An 18684-nucleotide genomic window follows, 5' to 3' on the forward strand; every position below is an offset into this window, starting at 1 on the left:
AGTCCTGATTTGTAATCTTTGCACGAGCTTACCGCTCTAAAGTGTCTTCTCTTGTCATCCGTTTGCGTTCTTTTAAGCACATGTGAACAATAGATTTGATTATTTTCTCAGAAAAAGAATAATAAATTGACAAGTGAGAAGAACATCAAGTTAAGAATAAGATAACGATATGTTAATTTTTAATCGTTAAATTATGCTTAAAACATTAATAGAATTAGAAATGTGGTAAGATCCAACCACCTTTGGTTATTGTTCTACAAACAAATTTCTCCTCGTATTTTTGCACGGCGACGGATGAGCTGTAGCAATCATCTGTCCCCAGCGCGAAGCTCCCACAAAACGTCATAACAAAAATCTACCACATTTGTTCTTAAACGTATGGTATCTAGGGCAAGATGATTAGTTCACGCCATCAGAGGGAATACATTTTACATTCTCATCTGGTAGTTTCCCCTAACCTGCATCTTTCTAATCATTCTAACAAGGTTCTACATCATCGCTGCCAAAGAACTAAAAAAAAAGGAAAAACAGTTGCCTGTATACAAACAGGTGAACTACGGATGCCTATCACAAACATGCAAACACTGGCACCCTGAATCCCTGATGCGAAACGTGTGTAGCTCGCGACGACCGGTTCTGATGTTTTGTGAGCAAAAAAAATCGGCCTTCCAATTACTGCCACAGTGAAAGGCCCCCCTTGAAGAAGTGCACATCCCACAGCTGCTTTGTGCCACCAACGGTCAAAAGAACTTTCTACTTGGTGAATCCAAATAATGCAGTTGACATTCATCGCAGGTTCCGGATCTCTCGTGCCACATTGATGCAAGAAGAAATTGGACAGTTGGTCTTGATTACATTTGTACCTATATGAGATCGACAAGCTGAAAAACCTTCCTGCTCACACATATTGAAATATGATTAGATTTCTAATTGACATTTGCATAACCAAAATAAGATGAATACAACATTCTCGAACTTGGCTCATATTATTAACATCATAACTTAATCTGTGATATAATATGGATAGAAAAAAGCGTGGTTATGCAATTGTGCCTAATCATTGATTGTTGTGCTTGTTCCCTCAAATTAATCCTTGTGATCTATTAACTTGAGCCAAACATTAACACATAAGAATGTGCCAGTGATATACCTTTCGCAGAGAATTGATGAGCGTACTGAGTGGTGGAGAGTTAACTTTTGCTCGTCTTGAAATCTAGATTTAATTGAAAAATTAGCTTTGGAAATTTCACAAACCTGGCAATATTTTGAGCTAATAGGCACAAACCTACAACATTTTGTGCCCATTTCACAAATCCACCACTATTTTGGGCTACATTCTCACAAAACTACAACTGTGTGATCATTCCCTTTTCATGGTCAGCCAGGCTCACATGTAAGTGACATGTTCATGATCAGTCAAGCCCATATGGCAAATTTGATGAACTGTGACTGACATGTGTGCCCAATTAGTCATGAAAAGGGGAAAGTCACGAAGTTGTAGTTTTGTGAGAAGACAATCGAAAATACTGGTGGGTCTATGAAATGGCACAAAATGTGGTAGGTTCGTCAATATTAGCCCAGGATATTGGTGGGTTTGAAAACTTTACTCACACCCTTTGTGGAAGACTTCTAGGAAGTCAATAATTGCACATAGCACTGCAAGACATACCTCATCAAGTCTTATATATCCTGGAGGCAACCGTGGGTCACTCTCCTCAATCATCATGCTAAGAAGTTTTTCCAAAGTGACACCATTCTCACTTGTGTATGCCCATCCCCATTCGTCAGCCAAGCTTCGCATTTCAGTAAGGAAAGAGGCATCATGGAGGGGACCTGTCCAAAGTGGGCCTACAACAGCGGTCAAATCGACATCCTGTAAAAAGGGACTGTTATATACTAGCATAATTCCTTTGCCAAGTACTCAATCAGGATTAGCAAAAAAGTGATATAGTTTCTTGCATGGCATAGGCATACAATTTTCAACTTAGGTTATGTAAGATTATTCATTAATATAACAAAATCAGGATTAGCTTAAAGGTGATATAGTTTCTTAGACCGCACATATCCAAAGTTTGTTCAATCCTGATAAAGGAAAAAAAGATCCTGAAAGCCACCAGTAGTACTTAAACAATAATTTAATACCACGACAATGATCTATTGTACCTACTGTTCTGTCTGTACAACCACAAGAAATCCGCCCCAGCTCATCAAATCCAAAAGTCTGAGACTGGCCACAACTCTTGCAATGACTAATGAAGCCATAATTACTGCCAAAACAGAAAGGACATCAGAACTTAACATTTCATAATATGTACTAATCAGTTCTATGGTTGTTGGAAAGAAAAGCACAATGAGTTACCTGGAGTCATTATCTTTTCCATTGCATAATTGTACCATCACTCGATAAATAGGACCATGATATGCAAAATACGAGAATACTGGTCTTATGTGAAATCCCAGAAGAGCTGCTTCCCGTGCAGCACCACCTATAACCATTCGTAAACCAACCTCATTCGGGTATGGCATTGGACGAACATATGCTCCATATGAAGACAAAGAGCTAAATAAAAGCAAAATGTTACATAGTTGTCACAAAAGATTTGTTAAAGCACAGTACAGAGAAAATTTGACCAAGTTCTCGGACAGAAACATTGGCATCAAAGTATTTACAGGGTGATGCATGTCCAGTATTCTTGACAGAAGGAAGCGACTTATAGCCACAATAAAGATGGCTCTAATACATATTCAAGCTGAGAAGCAACCAAAATCATTCTGAGAAATTTAACCTCTGTGTTAACCTAAGTAAAGCACACATTCATTGTACTCGTACTGCAAAGTAGATAAGCACCAACATTAATACATATCACATGTTACAACCATAAATTGAGCTACAATAAGCATTTCATTCCAAAATATCCCCTAGTTCCTCTTGTACAAACATTGATGAACTTAATCACATATTACAAAAGGAACTAAGCGACCAAGTTACTGGCCCAACAAATATACTCCTCCATCAGTGTAGTTTTAGAAGTTGGGCATGGAAATTAAGGAGGGGTAAAAAATAGAGGGCAACGAGGAGCGGTAGAGAGAAACGAGGAGTGGCAGAGAAAGGGGCGGAGAAAACGAGGAGGGGCAGAGAAAGAGTTGTATTGGAAAACGAGATCGGACGGAGGGAGTACGAGTTATCGGTCAAGTATCAACATTTCGAAGAAGGAAATCCTGAACCATTGAAATCTAAAGATTTTTAGATGATACTGAAATCAGAAGTCGATCAAAAACTCACCTTCTGGAACCATACCCTCTCGCCGACCGCCAATCCGTGGACGTCAGGTAGAGAAGGCCCCCAATCTTGAGCGCCAAGAGTGCCGCCCTTACGTACGCGGCGTCGCCGCCGAACGAGTCCACGTCGATGACGTCGAAGTACTCGCGCCGAAGGTACCGCTCCGCGAGCAGCCGGGTGGCGTCGTTGTGCGACACGACCCACCTCCTGCGCCCCGCCTCCGCCGGCGGCGAACCCCGCTCGAAGCGGGAGAGATTGGTGAGGATGATTGGGCGGAGCGCCTCGTTGGCGTCGTTGGCCCAGACGAAGTCGGCACCGGCCTGCGCGAGGTAGCGCAGCGCACGGACGCCGCAGCCGCACATCGCGTCGAGGCAGAGGAACGGGGCCGAGGGATCGAGGCGGCCGTGGCGGCGGTGGAGGGTGGCCGCGAGGATGGCGAGGTCGCGGCCCGCGGCGCTGTCGCTGCGGTAGAAGGCGGAGCCGGGGTCGAAGGAGACGCCGCGCTCAGAGTGCGAGCAGGCGGGCGGCGCTGGGCGGCGGCGGGTGACTTGAAGGGGAGGGGAGACAGAATGGGGCAAGGAGATGGCGGTGGCGGCGGCGGCCATGGTGGCGGGAAGAGTGGGGAGAGTTCCGGCTACTAATGCTTAGGATGGATTGGGTTCAGCCAGTGTTTACGCCGCCGGACTGGACTGAACTTTTACCGCAGGCCAGTACACAGGACGAGTCCGCGTGTTTGGATCCGGAACTCATCTTTTTAGGTAATAATTTCTATACTGTAGGTTGTAATTTGATATAGGACCCGGCTAACGGCCGCCGTTAATTAGCAAAACGAATCATTGTAAGTGGGCGCACTTTCCTATTCTGGCAAATTTATTTTTTCATACTTTTTCTTCCCTATGGCGGCTGCGTCCTTTCTCCGATGCTATCAGCAGCCCAGACATAAAACATCATTCAATTCACTGCCCAACAAATTTGTTTTTTCTCCAAACAGTTCAGAACATCATCAGGTATGTGCTTTAGGCAAATAATAAACATCATCATCAAGCATCATAGAACAAAAAATATCAGGCAACAGACAAATTGTCAAGCACTTCATAAGGCACAGCATCAACCCCTCATGGAAATAAAACAACGTATAAATGTCATGCATCTTAAAACACAATTTTCAGATCTACAAAGTTATCTATTGATTTGTCTACAATTTTCATTGCTGCACTTTGTGAATCAAAAATTGCAAAAATGTATTCAATATGTGCTCCCAGCTGCTAAATATATTTGCTTCTAATTACTCAAAATGCCTTGAGATTTGCATTTATGTTCAATACTCCGGTGACCTGCAAATATAATGGAACAAAACACAAAAATCAGAGAGCACATGCAACTATGTAAGTAATGGAGGTCAAAAAGCATTCCCTATTTAGTAGGCTGAAGAATTATTGCTTGTATTAGCATTGTTAGTAGTTGTATGTTAACTATATACTGAAGGCAGCCAATAAAAAAAATGAATTGTGAGATACTCAAACAAAATTGCTTGAACTGAATATTTAAAATGCTATCTGAATAGTATTTAAATGCCTACTAAAATTTGTTAAAATGCTTATGATAATGCTAGTAGAAAAGTTTGTGGGTCGCAGACATCCAATATGTAGTATGTAAATTGCTTCTGATAATAGCTCAATTGCAAAATGCTAAACCATAGTATGCAAATTTCTTAACTGTTACTGAAGAAATGCTAAAGTCCCACAATATATTAGTCTAAAAGTTGCTAAAGCGCCATAAGTAAAATGCTTAGCTGTAACTAGAAATATGCTAGAGTGCTCGGCTATAATTGCAAACAATACAATATACTATATTGACATTATATTGCTAATAACTGAAAAAAATACTAGACAGTGCCAGACCATCGACTTCACATAGCACTTGTGGCAGCTCTACTGCCCCCAACCTCAGTTAAATCTTATTTTTTAACTAAGAACCTCCTCAAATATTTGCACTTTCACTATGAATTGACTCCAATAACACAGCAAAAGAGTTCCAAACAAGACAAACATTCAGTCAAAAAAGAAACAAAATAAATGATGAACCTTATGAAAATTTTGGTTATTCAACGTTAAAAAATATAAGCTATAATCTCAAGTAGAGATATAGGTTCCAGGTTAAGTACCAAGCCAACTTGCTGATGCAATGCATATATTGAAACTTAGGGTGTGTTCGTTTCCTATGGTCTAAAGTTTAGACCCGTCACATCAAAGAGAATCTTATCATTTAGAAGTATTAAATAAAGTCTAATTACAAAACTTTTTTACAGATGCGAGACAAATTTAATGAGCCTAATTAATCCATAATTTGCCACAGTGATGCTACAGTAATCATCCGCTAATCATGGACTAATATACCTCATTAGATTTGTCTCGCGAATTAGCCCTGGGGTTCTGCAATTAGTTTTGTAATTAGACTTTAGTTAATACTTCTAAATGACAAGATTCTATTTGATGTGACGGGTCTAAACTTTAGACCCTAGGAAACGAACACATCCTTAAGACAAGTACATAGCCAACTAGATTCAAGGTATTTCGTTGGCTAATGTGTGATGGGACATAGCAGCAACCAATTTCTCACTTGCAGTGACACCAGATATGCAAACTAATGAATCTTTAGTACCCTAACAATGGTGAATATGCTAAAGCTTCAAGCAAATGTTTTCATAGATCTACCTCTATTCACTGCATCGTCCCTCTGTTTAATGCCCTGCATCATACAATATGCATCAAATCAAACAAGCAACAGGAACTGATGATGGAGAAAAAAAGGGGTGGGGGTTGGGGGGGGGGCAGATCTGTACGCACCTGGTGACACCCTCCTCAACTCCAGAGCTAAACTTCCTCACGGCAACCTCTGCATAAATTGCAGAAAAAAGCAGATCAACCTCGAGAACAAAAGCTAGATTCGCAGGGGATTCGAATATAGAGATTGAAATCAATGTGTGCCTGAAACGAATTGCTCAGAAACAAATCGTTCACCCCGTAATTGCTCGCAGCTCCTAGATTTGATGAGGATTAGAACACAGGAGACTGAAATGGATCAGGAAAAATGGAGGTCGAGATGAGAATCATTGCACACCTGCTGGGGGGTTTTAAATCCTCACCGTTGGGGGAAATCTAAATAGGTTCGCGAATCCACACATTCTCCTTGGACGGGTGGAGAAATCCTGCCAAATCTCCAAAAATCTTCCCAAAAATGACTCAAAAACCCAATCGAATGGAGCACACAAGGGGATCGTGGGGTTTGGATGTGCCGCGGGTAGAGGAGGGGATGAGAAGGCTCACCTTGGCCTGATCTGCGCACCACACGCGTATGCCACCACACAGGAATCCCGCCCGCCCACTGATCAGTGCGCCGATGAAACCAACAAAATCCAAAGCACATCGGAATAGGGGGGCAAAAACGCGGGTGGATCGAGACCTCGATTAGGTCACACAGGGGAGCACGAGGGGTAGGATGTGCACGCAGTAGTGGATAGGGGAGAGGATACTCACCTAGGCCTGATCTGCGATTCCGCGCACCACACAGGGGATCCCCCTCCCAGCTGATCAGCGCGTTGATGAGAAATCCACCCAAAACCAGAGAACCATCAGAAAACGCGGGGAGCGAACACGGCGAATGGAATTTGGGGGTTTTGGGCGTTGAGAAATCACTCACCTCTTCGGGGGTATGCCATAGGTGATGCTCGGATTCAGCTGGACGCCATGCGAGGAGGATGCGAGAGGTTGGATGCGAATCGCCCGTCGATGCAAGCGGGGGGAGAGGGGAGAGAGACGAACCCTAGAGAGAGAGGAGGGGAACGAAATGGACAGGCGCACGTTTCTCCACCACTCTCTCCCCCGCCTTCTGGAATGTGGGACTGCGCGCGGGAGCCCGTGTCGTTCGATGGAGCGCGGACGGTGGATGGAAGCGGGTATGCAACTGAACAACCGTACGGCCAGCTGTAATAGGGTTTTACCATATTTTAAAACAAGCGCACGTGCATTTTACCTGTAAGACCAACTCTAGCAGATCCCCCATCCAACACTTTATTTTAAATTATAGAAGATTTGCTACTATTCTCTCCTCCAGCACATCTCCCATCGTCTCCCCCAAAACCCGCATCCCCCCCGCGGCCCCCCTTGTCTACGAGCTTTTCTCTCTCCCCCATCCTCTCCGCTCGCCAACGGTCTCGCTCGTCTCTTCCCTGGTACACTCCTCTCGCTCGTCTTCCTCACGTCTCGCTCGAGCTCCCCCCTCGCCTCTCCCTTCTCTTCCCCCATGGCAACCTCTTCCTGCTTCCTCCGTACTCGCGCCGTCCCTGTTCTACCACGCCGCCTTATCTGACCTGTTCGCGTCCTAGGTTTTGGTGGATTCATCGGTCGAGAGGTCGACGGCGAGGAGGCTGGTGCCAAGCACCGGAGGCCAACCCCTACTCTTCGTCGGGTCCGGAAGCAGCCGCACCCTGGTATGCGTGCCCACTGCTCTGCCCTTTCCCTCGAAAAAGTAGTGATTTTCCTCTCAGATCTAGGTGATTTCCCTGGTTGTATACATGATTATGTTGTGTAGTGCCTTTTGTAGAATCGTCTTGGATCAATTCTGGAGCCAATTTAGTTCTCATGGCCAATTCAATGGTGAAGTGAATTACACACCCAACATTGACCTCACTGCTATGAATGGCACCCCTCCGGATGTGACTGTGAATGTTGAACAGCAGGATGCCCAAGTATGTATATATGTAGTTCTCATTGTTGGTTGAAATATTCATATATGTGCATTGATCGATGGTCCTCTATTTCAGTCAGGAGAGGCCGCAAGTATGGCGGCTACTGGAGGAAAAAAGAAAGGTACTGCGTCGAGGTCCAAGAATTTTGCTCAAGATGAAGATGAGGCACTGTGCTCTGCCTACTTGAATGTGTCAAAGGATGCTGCAGTTGGGGTCAATCAGACATACAAGTCATATTGGACTAGAATTTCTAATTATTACAATGAAGTTAGTCGGAATCCCACTGTTAGGTCTCTCAGTTCTCCGCAACATAGGTGAGGAGACGTCCAGAAAGACACCGCCCGCTTTTGTGGCTTCTATAGTGAGATTGTTAGGCGCAATCTGTGACACCCTAGGTGTTAAATATAGCAAGCCAATAGGAAGAATATTTTGTATGTTTTGAATGGTGTGAAATTTGAGTAAAGTTATGAAAATAAGGGTATTTATGAAATTTTATAAAAGTACAAGTCCTTTTATGCAAATAGTTGAATTACAAAAGTAACTTTCAAAGTTACTAAGGGCTAAAGTGTAAGAATGCAAGTAATCATGATATTGCAGGAAAACTTGCAATTAGGTCCAAAATTATAAGAAATTTACCTTAATAAGGATAAAACTTTATTAAGTTTGATTTGAGCGCAAAGTTGTAAAATAAAGCATTGTACTTTAGGTTTTTGAACTTGAACCCTAAAGCAATGTTGTAGGGTTTGAAAAATTCTACAACTTCTATTTTGATCATTTTCTCATTAGGCTTTTGGATCAGTGGGAAATTTCAGTTTACTGTGAGGTCCCTGGATTTTTTTGTTTTTGCAAACGAGTCCCTCGGACCCCTTCCCTCTTCTTCTTCCTCTGGCGCCCTGCTCCGCTCCTCTGCTTCCTCTGCCGCCGGTTGTCATCGCCGCTCACCGTCGTTCCAGCTCCTCCCTGGCGCCACCTCCTGCTCGGGCAGACCCCACGCGTCACTTGGATGCCGGTCACCGCCCTAGCTCCCCCTCCCAGGCCCTCTCTCGCGCGTGCCACACCGCCCCGCGGCTCTGCCGCCCGCCACCTCGCCGTCGCCGTGGCCAACGCCCATGCACGCCCCCTCGCCCCCTCTTTTCTGGCTCAAGAGCTTCACTAGCTCCCTCTCTTTCCATTCCACTCTCTCTTTTGCTCTCCACTCGCCCCAAGACTCTAAATACCACTGCCGCTCCTTCTTCTTCGTCGGCGAGCCCCTGGTTGCCGCGAAGCTCCCACCCCGAACCCCTATTGTCCCAGACAGCCACCTAAGAAGCTTCACTGCTCCACGCCGAAGCTCTACGACCACACCCCGACGCCAATCCTTCACCGGAGCCCGGTCGCCGTCGTTCCCCTCCTCTCCGATGAGCTCCTGTCGCCGTCGAACCCCTCCCTCCGCCCCTTCTCCGTCCAATCCAGCCACCCCAGTAGCTCCCTCACCTCCTGCTGTAGCTAATAGACTAGAGCTTGGCCGCCTTCCTCGCCGGGAAGCCCCTCGCGACGAGCTCCTCCTCGCCGCCGCCTCGGCCGCCGTGGGAACCCCACCTCCGGCCACCCCCTCTTCCTCCCAAGCCCACCCTTGGACGTGCCTTGAGCTTCTGATGCTTGTGGGCCAGTCCTTCTCTTTTCATGCCCTTCTTCCCCGATGAGCCAAGGGCTTGATTGAAAGGATTTGAAAAGTTCCAAGGGTATCCCTGCAAAATTACACAGCCCCCAATTCAAAAGCTGTGAACTTCAAAAATATGTAGAAAATTGTAGAAAATTCAGAAAAATGTCAAACCAGTTGGGTTCAAATCCTTGTGTTAAATACTACAACTTTTATATTGTGATCATGAGATGAATATGTGTATTTTGTACTATAATTTAATTAGTAGATAATGGATACTTTAATTAGATCTTTTGATTCATAGTAGTGCTGAGGCTCAAATTTGAATCATGCGATGTATGTGCCATAAGTAGAACTGTGTAAAATTTGGAAGCTCAGAACAGCCCTCTAGCTATGATGTTAAAATAACTTTGCTTGATGTTGATACAAGTTTCATAATTTAATTCCAGATGCATCTCTTCATGTATGGCTGAAACTTTTACCTTAGCTTTGCTTCAGCATAAATAATCCAAGATAAAAGTTTGAGAGTCAGAATCCAAGTGTAACTTCAGTAATGAATTTAAGCTTAGATTCAAAGAAAATTCATGAACAATAGCTCTAGTTCATGAAAAATTATGAAAATATTTTGAGGTGTTGCTCTTGAGTAGTGTGACATGTCCACAAACTTTCAATCTATGATCAGGTGTAGAACAACCAGAATAAATAGAAATTGGTATGATAATGCTATATTCCTAACTTAGGGTTCATTTAATTAGTCAAAGTAAGTCCATAATTAAATAATAACCTAGGATTATTAGAGATAATTAGCTAGTCAAATAAATAAAGTTGTTAAATGTAATTAGTTTAATTGTTTAAGATAACCAAACATGCTATCTAATACAGTTAGTTTAAATGTTTAGGGTAAACAACTATGTTACTTAATGTAACTAGGTAATTTAGTTTATACTCGATAAATGACTGCCAAGTAGAAGAGTGAACGATATGTTTGATGAGTGAACATTGTTTTCGTTGGATTGCAACTTTATCGTGAAATAGAATAAAAGTCTATGCATCTTCTAAACTGCATCGTTTACATTACATGTAGACTAGACGCTTCTCGCCGACGAAGATTATCAGATTCTCCCGGAACCCGAAGTAGAAGTCTCGGAAGACACCGGGAACGTCGCCGAAGATTTAACTGAAGCCCCGAACCTGAGTTCGGAAGAATTTATTAATGTCCCTGACCCCAACCTCTCCAGTGAAGGCAAGCCCCGGTGCATAACCCAGTATTTTAAATTACTAAATTATGCAATCTTATGCTTATATATTGTATCTTGCGTTAAGTCTAGGAGTTGAAATGAAACCCTAAATGCATGAATCCTAGGAACCTATGTATTGTGCCTGAGTCCTTTTTGCATAGATGCTCTGCTAATAGGACCGGTAGAAGTCGGGTGATTTCCTGTCACTCGCGCGATATAGGAATTGGTTGCTTACAATCCTGCAATCACTATAAGGATGACGGACGGGATTACGTGCAGTATCATGGAGAGGAATGATACCCCGTCTGTATTGATGAATTTGGTTAAGGTCGCAGTGTGTGGTAGTGGCGGTTAAGCATTTGAAAGTACTAGCCATATGCCGTGAAATATGGTAAGCGGTAAGCCTAGTAACCAATCGGCCCTGTCAGACCCGGGCCACCGGGCTGGGCACATAACGTAGTTTAAAGAGGTCTAAGAGATTAAGTCCGTCTTATCTCTTATTCATCTTATTTATCTCTTATTTATTCCGTTTAAATAAGAGATAAGGCTAACCGATACAGGGGGAATCTACTCGAGATATGTTCTGGTACGATTCCTCAGCTGGTATTGGTTAGTATCTTTGTAACCCTGGCCTCTCGGATATATAAGGGAGGTCAGGGACCCCCCTCAAAGGAGGAGATCATTAGGTCATTCTACACCAAAGGGAATACAAACCACTATACAGGACGTAGGGTGTTACGCTCTGTGCGGCCCGAACCTGTCTAAAGTCTTGTGTTCCTTGCACCTTCGAGTTCCTGGTCTCGGCGTCCCCTCACCCAAAACTTACCACCTTGGGTATATCCCTCGGTGGGCAGCCGGTTAAACACCGACAGGCCCGGAAAGTGTACTCGTCCCCCACCACTCGACTTTTATTGTTTATTTACACGCACCAACGTGTGGGAGTATGTTCTGCAGAGCAGACGGGAATACGATCATATAGTCGCGCTGTAGACGTATGTCCTGCACATTGGATGTGCGTATGGTCCTGCAGTTGCTTGTGGTGGTATTGTTCCACGACCCGGAATGAAAGGCAAACGGTTGCTTCGGAATGACCTATCGGTGTTCCAAGCGTGTGAGTTAGGTTTACCTTGCAAGGGTTAAAGTTTGATTCAGAATTGTCCGTTTCTCGCGGAGATTGAGATTGCTTGATCCCTTTACCACATAGAGTAATAAGAACAACTTAATGATGATGAAAGGTGATGTTTGATGAGAAAGTTCTACCGTGTTTGAGTAGCTATAGTTGCTTACTTAGAATGAATAATCAACTAGAACCTGAAAACTAAAATTTAGAATTATGGATCTACTCTTTGTTGCTTTTCAGCTGAAATTAAACCTAGAACCATTATAAGCCTTCATAAGTCTAGTTACATGGCTAAGTATACCATGAAACGGGTAAGCCTTGCTGAGTATTGGAGTACTCAGCCTTGCAATATGACTTTATTTCAGGTAATATCTCTGAAGACCCTACTCTTACCATGCCATGGCCCTATGCTCTTCCCGATGGTTGGTCCGTGGAGTGGGACCCGTCCCCGGCCAACACTGATCATACCGAGTGATGTCATGCCAGGGCTTCGCATGATGTCCGTATTGGCGACGTGTATAGTTATCGTATTTTAAATTCCGCTGCCGTGAACTTGAATCTTTAAACTGGTTTGTAATAATTTCTATTAGTTTGGAACCTATGCTACTTCTGGAAACTCTTATAATATAAATGTCTGTGATGTAAAATATGATGGCGATTGTATCTCTGAACTCACCTTCATGCGAGGTATCTTATTTGATCCTGCTTTCGGTGGTTTATCGGGACGTTACCCGACAGGTCAAGGAGTTACACTGTTTGAAGTACGTTTGAAGCCCTTGAAAGAGGACTTGCGTACTTGAGCCAGTGTAATTCAGGTTGGTTCTGCCACAGCTGGTATCAGAGCTAACAAGTGTACACCGGAGATATGATTGACCTTAAAAGTATTTATAGTATAAAATTGGATCAACAAAGTATTTTACAAAACTACGTTGGTGCCGTTAAGGATTGTGCTTAGTGCGTAAAGCCCTAGGGTAATGTTTAATATGGGAGTTAGAGGTGGCTATAGTATATGTATATAACTCTGACTTTCAACACTACTTTTCTGTTAAACCTTAAATTTATGCACAATCAACTTTACATTCTGTAACAACAATTTCGATGATGAGGTATGAAGGTAAGGATCCTCAGCTAACTAGGGAGTTAGCCTTCCCGTCGGTGATGCGGACCGAACGCTATTTCTCAAGCAGTGGCCTACTTGAGATGCTGCCAATATACTAACTTCGGTTGACTATATTGGGAGTATATGGTTGGGCGCAGGGTATGAACAGCAATACCCCCACATTTTGCGGTATTCCGTGAATACGTTATTTCGATAACGTATGTTAACATCGTCTGTATGGCGGTAATTGTACAGATGCTGCTTCTATAGTGAACAGTAATGTTTGAGGATGCTTTCATGGGTGCTGGCATTAAAGGTTCATATATATTGTGGTTTTCTGCAGGTACGCTAACCACGGTTAAATAAGCTAAGACGAATAAGAGTTTTCGACTAGCTATTATAGGCAGAGATGAACATATTGTGCCACCGTAACTAATCATGTAAGTCCAAACATATTTGGCAATTATGTTAAGTTGTGAGGACGCGTAGCATGTGCATGCATATTTCTTGATTTGATTGAATGAGTGGCATGGTTTGTTGTTTTAAGGATGTCTAGAGTGTTGTTTGTCACTAGTACAGCTTTGAAATGGTCATACCGACAGCCGTAGGGTTTAATGTTTCGGCCTTTATCGTTTCATCCTCAAGATCTATAACAGCCCTCTAATTTTCAAACTTTGCTGTTATCAGAATAGGTTATCTTGTTTCTTTTACCTTGTGAGTTTTTAGCTGGATAGCTGCATTCCAGTCATTCCATAAGTCTAACTCACATTTTTCTGCAGTCTTCTCAAGGTGTATGGTTGAAAACTTGTAATCTCACCATTTGAATCCTTGTTTCAGATGGCCGAGCTTCCAAGGTTCTTTTAGGATTCCGCAGGACACACTCGTACCAATGCCTTGCATTGGAAGGGTTTTCCTTGTCTTTTGTGGGAGTCCCTTCAGATGTTTGGTTACACCAAGCCTCCACCTTATGATGGAATAGAGTACGATGAAGAAGGTGTTCCTCGATGCAGAGTGAAGATGACTATTCCTCCGCATCCTACTTTATCCCTGTGGCAGCCCATTGAAGTTAATGTGATTGGTTACTGCCTCGCTGATACTTTTGAAGCGGCAGCTATGGAAGCTATCCATGTCTTTTGCGATCAGCATCCTGAGGAAGTTGCAGGACATCCCATCGGCTTACTCCTGCAATGGATTCTCATGACCCAGAATGGACTTTCAGGGTGACCTACTGTGACCACTTACTGGGAAGTCTGGCCGGAGAGACTCTACGCACTGCAGTTAGATTTATGAATGCACAGTACCGCTACCAGACACTTCAGCAGCATGGTATATATCGACTGACCAGCATAGCCCAAGGGTATCGTAATCAGATTGGCTGGCAGAATACGCAGATTGAGGAACTCCAAGCCACTGTCACTGCCAAGGAAGAGATTATTACCTAGCGGGAAGAAATCATTCAGCATCGAGAGGATCAGATTGTTGAGAGTGATGCTCTCATTGTCCAGCGCGACACTGTCATTGACTTTCTCCAGGAGCAAGTTTATGAGCTCAACCTTAATCTTGGCCAAGCTATTGACCATATCAATATGTTTCATGAGCAACCAGTGCAGCCCGTTGTTGATGAGTTTGAGAGTGAAGAAGAAGAAGAAGAACCTGAAGAAGTTGAAGGAGTCTCCGAGATCGACTCTGAGCATGGAGACCCTGTTCTTAGTCCCCATCACTCCTCTTCCGGTAGTCAGTCATCCGTGGGCAACCTTGATGACCTTTAGTTTCGTTTGAATTAACGACATTCTAGGTGTATATAGTGTAACATAGTGTGACATGGGAGTGACTAGTTAGATGACCTACAGGCCACTTGTTGTAATATATGTGGCAAACCCATGTACAGTTTGGTGTAGTAAGAAACAACGTGATGTAAGATCAAATAAGTTTCAGTTGGTAATGTAAATCTGAGTTGCTGTTTGGATTGTTGAGTTAATACTTTGTTACTTGGATTTATTACCCTGCACTGTTTCAATATATGTTATGTTGGTATCGTATGATTTCTGAAAAAAGAAGCAAGTATTGGTGAATGCTAATGGACAACTTCTATATTTTAGATGGTTGGCGCTACGCGCGGAACTCCGGAAGGATTTAGACCCGACCAGGCTAGTGGTTCACAACAACCACGTCCACCACCGCCAAATCTAGCGGAAGTGATGGCCCGTCAGACCGAACTCCTGAACATGCTAGTGCAGGCCCAGCAACATCAGTTCCATTCTCCTCAACGTGGACGTGAAGAACAACCATCGGCTGGTTATCAGGATTTCTTCAGTACGCAGCCCCCGCTTTTCCATAAGACTGAAGAACCCCTTGATGCAGATGCATGGCTCCGTACCATCGAGTCCAAGTTTGCATTACTCTCCATCCCATGCTCCGAAGCAAACAAAACTCTTTTCGCAGCCCAACAGCTCTGTGGTACTGCTCGCATTTGGTGGGACAACTACTATGCCATGCAACCGGACGGACATGTTGTCACCTGGGAAGAATTTAAGGCTGCTTTTAGGCCACACCATATCCCGGAAGGACTCATTGAGCGAAAGCTCAATGAATTTTTGGCACTTACCCAAGGAAACCGCACTGTACTTCAATACGCACAGGCTTTCAATCACCTGTGCCAGTACGCGGGCTATCATGCTGACACGGACGCCAAGAAAAGAGGTCGATTCCGTCGCAGACTGAACACCAAGTTAAAGGAACGCTTGAATCTGGTTAGGGCTAACAACTTCAATGAATTGGTCAACATGGCCATTACCCAAGAAGATTTTATTTCAGCCCATCGTGCTAAGAAAAGGCAGAAAGTATCGCCTGGACCCTCGAAATTACAACCTTCAAGGTATCGGTTGATCCAGAACCCAGTTTCCCGAGCTCCGCCCGGAAATGTTCTAGCAGGCAGGTGGGTAGCTAGGCCTCCTCAGCAGCCCCGATTCAACAGGCCGCCAGTGCCTCAACCTCTGCAGCAGCAACGACCATTCGGCCCAAGACCAAACCGTCCGCAGGTTAATCAAGGGAATAACGTCAATCGATGTTTCAACTGTGGTAGTCCGACGCATTTTGTTAAAGACTGCCCACAACCAAGGAAAACATTCCCCGGACAAGCCTCCAACTCCAACTCCAACTCCAGGAACAAGGGCAAGAGGCAGGTTATGCAAGTCCGTCAAGGAAGAGTGAATTTCACTACTCTATTGGAACTTCGAGAAGGTGCACCAGTGATGACGGGTACATTTACTCTACACCATCACCCTGCTATTATACTTTTTGATTCTGGTGCAACCCATAGTTTTATCAATACAAGATTTGGGACCAAAATAGGTTTGGATTTCTACCTCACTAATGGAACTTATATGATAACAACTCCTGGAGGTAGAATTGCATCAAATCAAATTTGTAGAGGTGTACCAATCCAGTTGGGTAACACTCTAATAAGAACAGCCTTAATTTCATTAAACCTAGAAGGAATGGATATTCTCCTAGGTATGGATTGGATGACCAGACATCGGGTATCTCTAGATATCTTTTCTCGAGTAGTTAAGATAGATTCCCCAGAATGTGGACATACTATTCTTCATCTTCCACAGCAGGAATATAACAGCTCTTGTGTGTATGCTATAAAAGGGATCAAGTTAGAGGACATCCCTGTTGTATGTGAGTACCCAGATGTTTTTCCGGATGAATTGCCCGGAATGCCTCCAGATAGAGATGTTGAGTTTGTTATAGAGTTACAACCTGGCGCAGCCCCCATTTCTAAGAGACCCTATCGTATGCCACCCAATGAGCTGGCATAGTTGAAACTTCAATTTCAGGAACTCCTTGATAAGAGTTATATTCGTCCAAGTGCTTCACCTTGGGGATGCCCTGCTCTGTTTGTTAAGAAAAAGGATCATAGTATTAGACTATGTGTTGACTATCGCCCCCTCAATGCGGTTACTATTAAGAATAAGTACCCTCTTCCCCGCATTGATATCCTGTTTGATCAGTTAGCCGGAGCCAAGATATTCTCCAAGATTGACCTTCGCTCTGGGTATCATCAGATAAAGATTAGGCCAAGTGATATTCCAAAAATAGCTTTCTCCACCAGATATGGACTCTATGAATATCTGGTTATGTCCTTTGGTCTTACCAATGCGCCGGCATATTTTATGTATCTCATGAACTCTGTCTTCATGCCGGAACTCGATAAATTCGTCGTAGTTTTTATCGATGATATTCTGATCTATTCTAAAAATCTTGAAGATCATGCTAGACATCTTCACATTGTTCTTCAGCGTTTGCGAGATCACCATCTGTATGCCAAATTCTCTAAATGTGAATTCTGGCTTGATACCGTCAAATTTTTGGGTCATACCATCTCCAAGGACAGTATATCTGTTGATCCAAGTAAAGTTCAGGAAGTGATGGATTGGAAGCCCCCTATTTCTGTCCATCAAATCCGCAGTTTTTTTGGTCTTGCTGGCTACTACCGTCGTTTTATTCCAGATTTCTCCCGGATAGCCAAGCCCATGAAAGAACTATTGAAGAAAGGAGTTAAATTCTCCTGGAATGAGAAATGTGAAGAAGCTTTCCACACTTTAAGAGCACATCTTACTACTGCTCCAGTTTTGGCTCAGCCAGACACATCCAGACCTTTTGATGTCTATTGTGATGCATCAGGTATCGGACTTGGGTGTGTACTTGTGCAGGATAACCGTGTGATTGCATATGCCTCTAGAGCACTTCGAACACATGACCAGAACTATCCTACTCATGATCTTGAGCTTGCAGCCGTTATACATGCCCTTAAACTTGGGAGACACCATCTTATGGGTACCAAGTGCAACATTTACGTGGATCATAAAAGTCTAAAGTACATCTTTACGCAAGCGGATTTGAATATGAGACAAAGACGTTGGCTAGAGCTTATAAAGGATTATGATCTTGAAGTACACTACCATCCGGGCAAAGCCAATGTGGTTGCGGATGCACTTAGCCGCAAATCACATTGTCATTGCTTATCAGTAGAAGTTTTCAACAACACTCTCTGCTGGGAAATGAGAAAGCTTAATCTGGAAATCGTTCCTCAAGGCAGTTTGAATCATATAACAATTGAGCCTATACTCCAGGATAGTATCGTTATGGCACAACCACAGGATAAGGGAGTCAAAATTATCAAGCAACAATTAGCCCAAGGAGAAGAAAAGTATAAATGTTTCCAAGAGGATCCTAAGGGAATTCTACGGTTTAATGGACGTATGGTTGTACCCAAAAACCCTCAGCTTTGCAAGCAGATAATGGATGAAGCACATTTGTCCAAGTTTGCTATGCACCCTGACAGTACGAAGATGTACCAGGATTTGAAACAGAATTTCTGGTGGACTCGTATGAGAAAAGAAATAGCAAAGTATGTCTCTGAATGTGATATTTGCCAGAGAGTTAAGGCCAGTCACTTAAAGATTTCTGGTACGCTGCAACCTTTACCTATTCATTTTTGGAAATGGGAAGATATCAGTATGGATATTATCGTAGGTTTACCCAATACTTCCCAG

The 18684-nt window shown here is 43.6% G+C and overlaps 1 protein-coding gene across 25 annotated transcripts; it reads right to left on the minus strand.

Moving 5' to 3' along the window:
• Positions 1-341: 341 nt before the first annotated feature.
• On the minus strand, positions 342-7187 carry LOC112884710 (tRNA (guanine(26)-N(2))-dimethyltransferase). Of its 25 annotated transcripts, none has more exons than XM_025950218.1 (12): positions 6980-7185; positions 6817-6866; positions 6607-6664; positions 6426-6488; positions 6127-6175; positions 5995-6028; positions 3284-4614; positions 2360-2560; positions 2168-2267; positions 1670-1873; positions 1151-1213; positions 342-894 (listed from the first exon to the last, which is right to left on the minus strand). In XM_025950218.1, the coding sequence occupies exons 7-12, from the start codon at positions 3883-3885 to the stop codon at positions 787-789; spliced, it is 1278 nt and encodes a 425-aa protein (XP_025806003.1). In that variant the 5' UTR covers positions 3886-4614; positions 5995-6028; positions 6127-6175; positions 6426-6488; positions 6607-6664; positions 6817-6866; positions 6980-7185; the 3' UTR covers positions 342-786. The 25 variants fall into 25 exon arrangements, with proteins under 25 accessions (XP_025806003.1, XP_025805997.1, XP_025806005.1 ...); XM_025950212.1 differs by having other exon boundaries at positions 6127-6320; positions 6980-7183; XM_025950220.1 differs by lacking the exon at positions 6426-6488 and having other exon boundaries at positions 5995-6016; positions 6980-7187.
• Positions 7188-18684: the final 11497 nt, after the last annotated feature.

This window comes from Panicum hallii, chromosome 3 (assembly GCF_002211085.1).
Source record: "Panicum hallii strain FIL2 chromosome 3, PHallii_v3.1, whole genome shotgun sequence".
Taxonomy (NCBI): domain Eukaryota; kingdom Viridiplantae; phylum Streptophyta; class Magnoliopsida; order Poales; family Poaceae; genus Panicum; species Panicum hallii.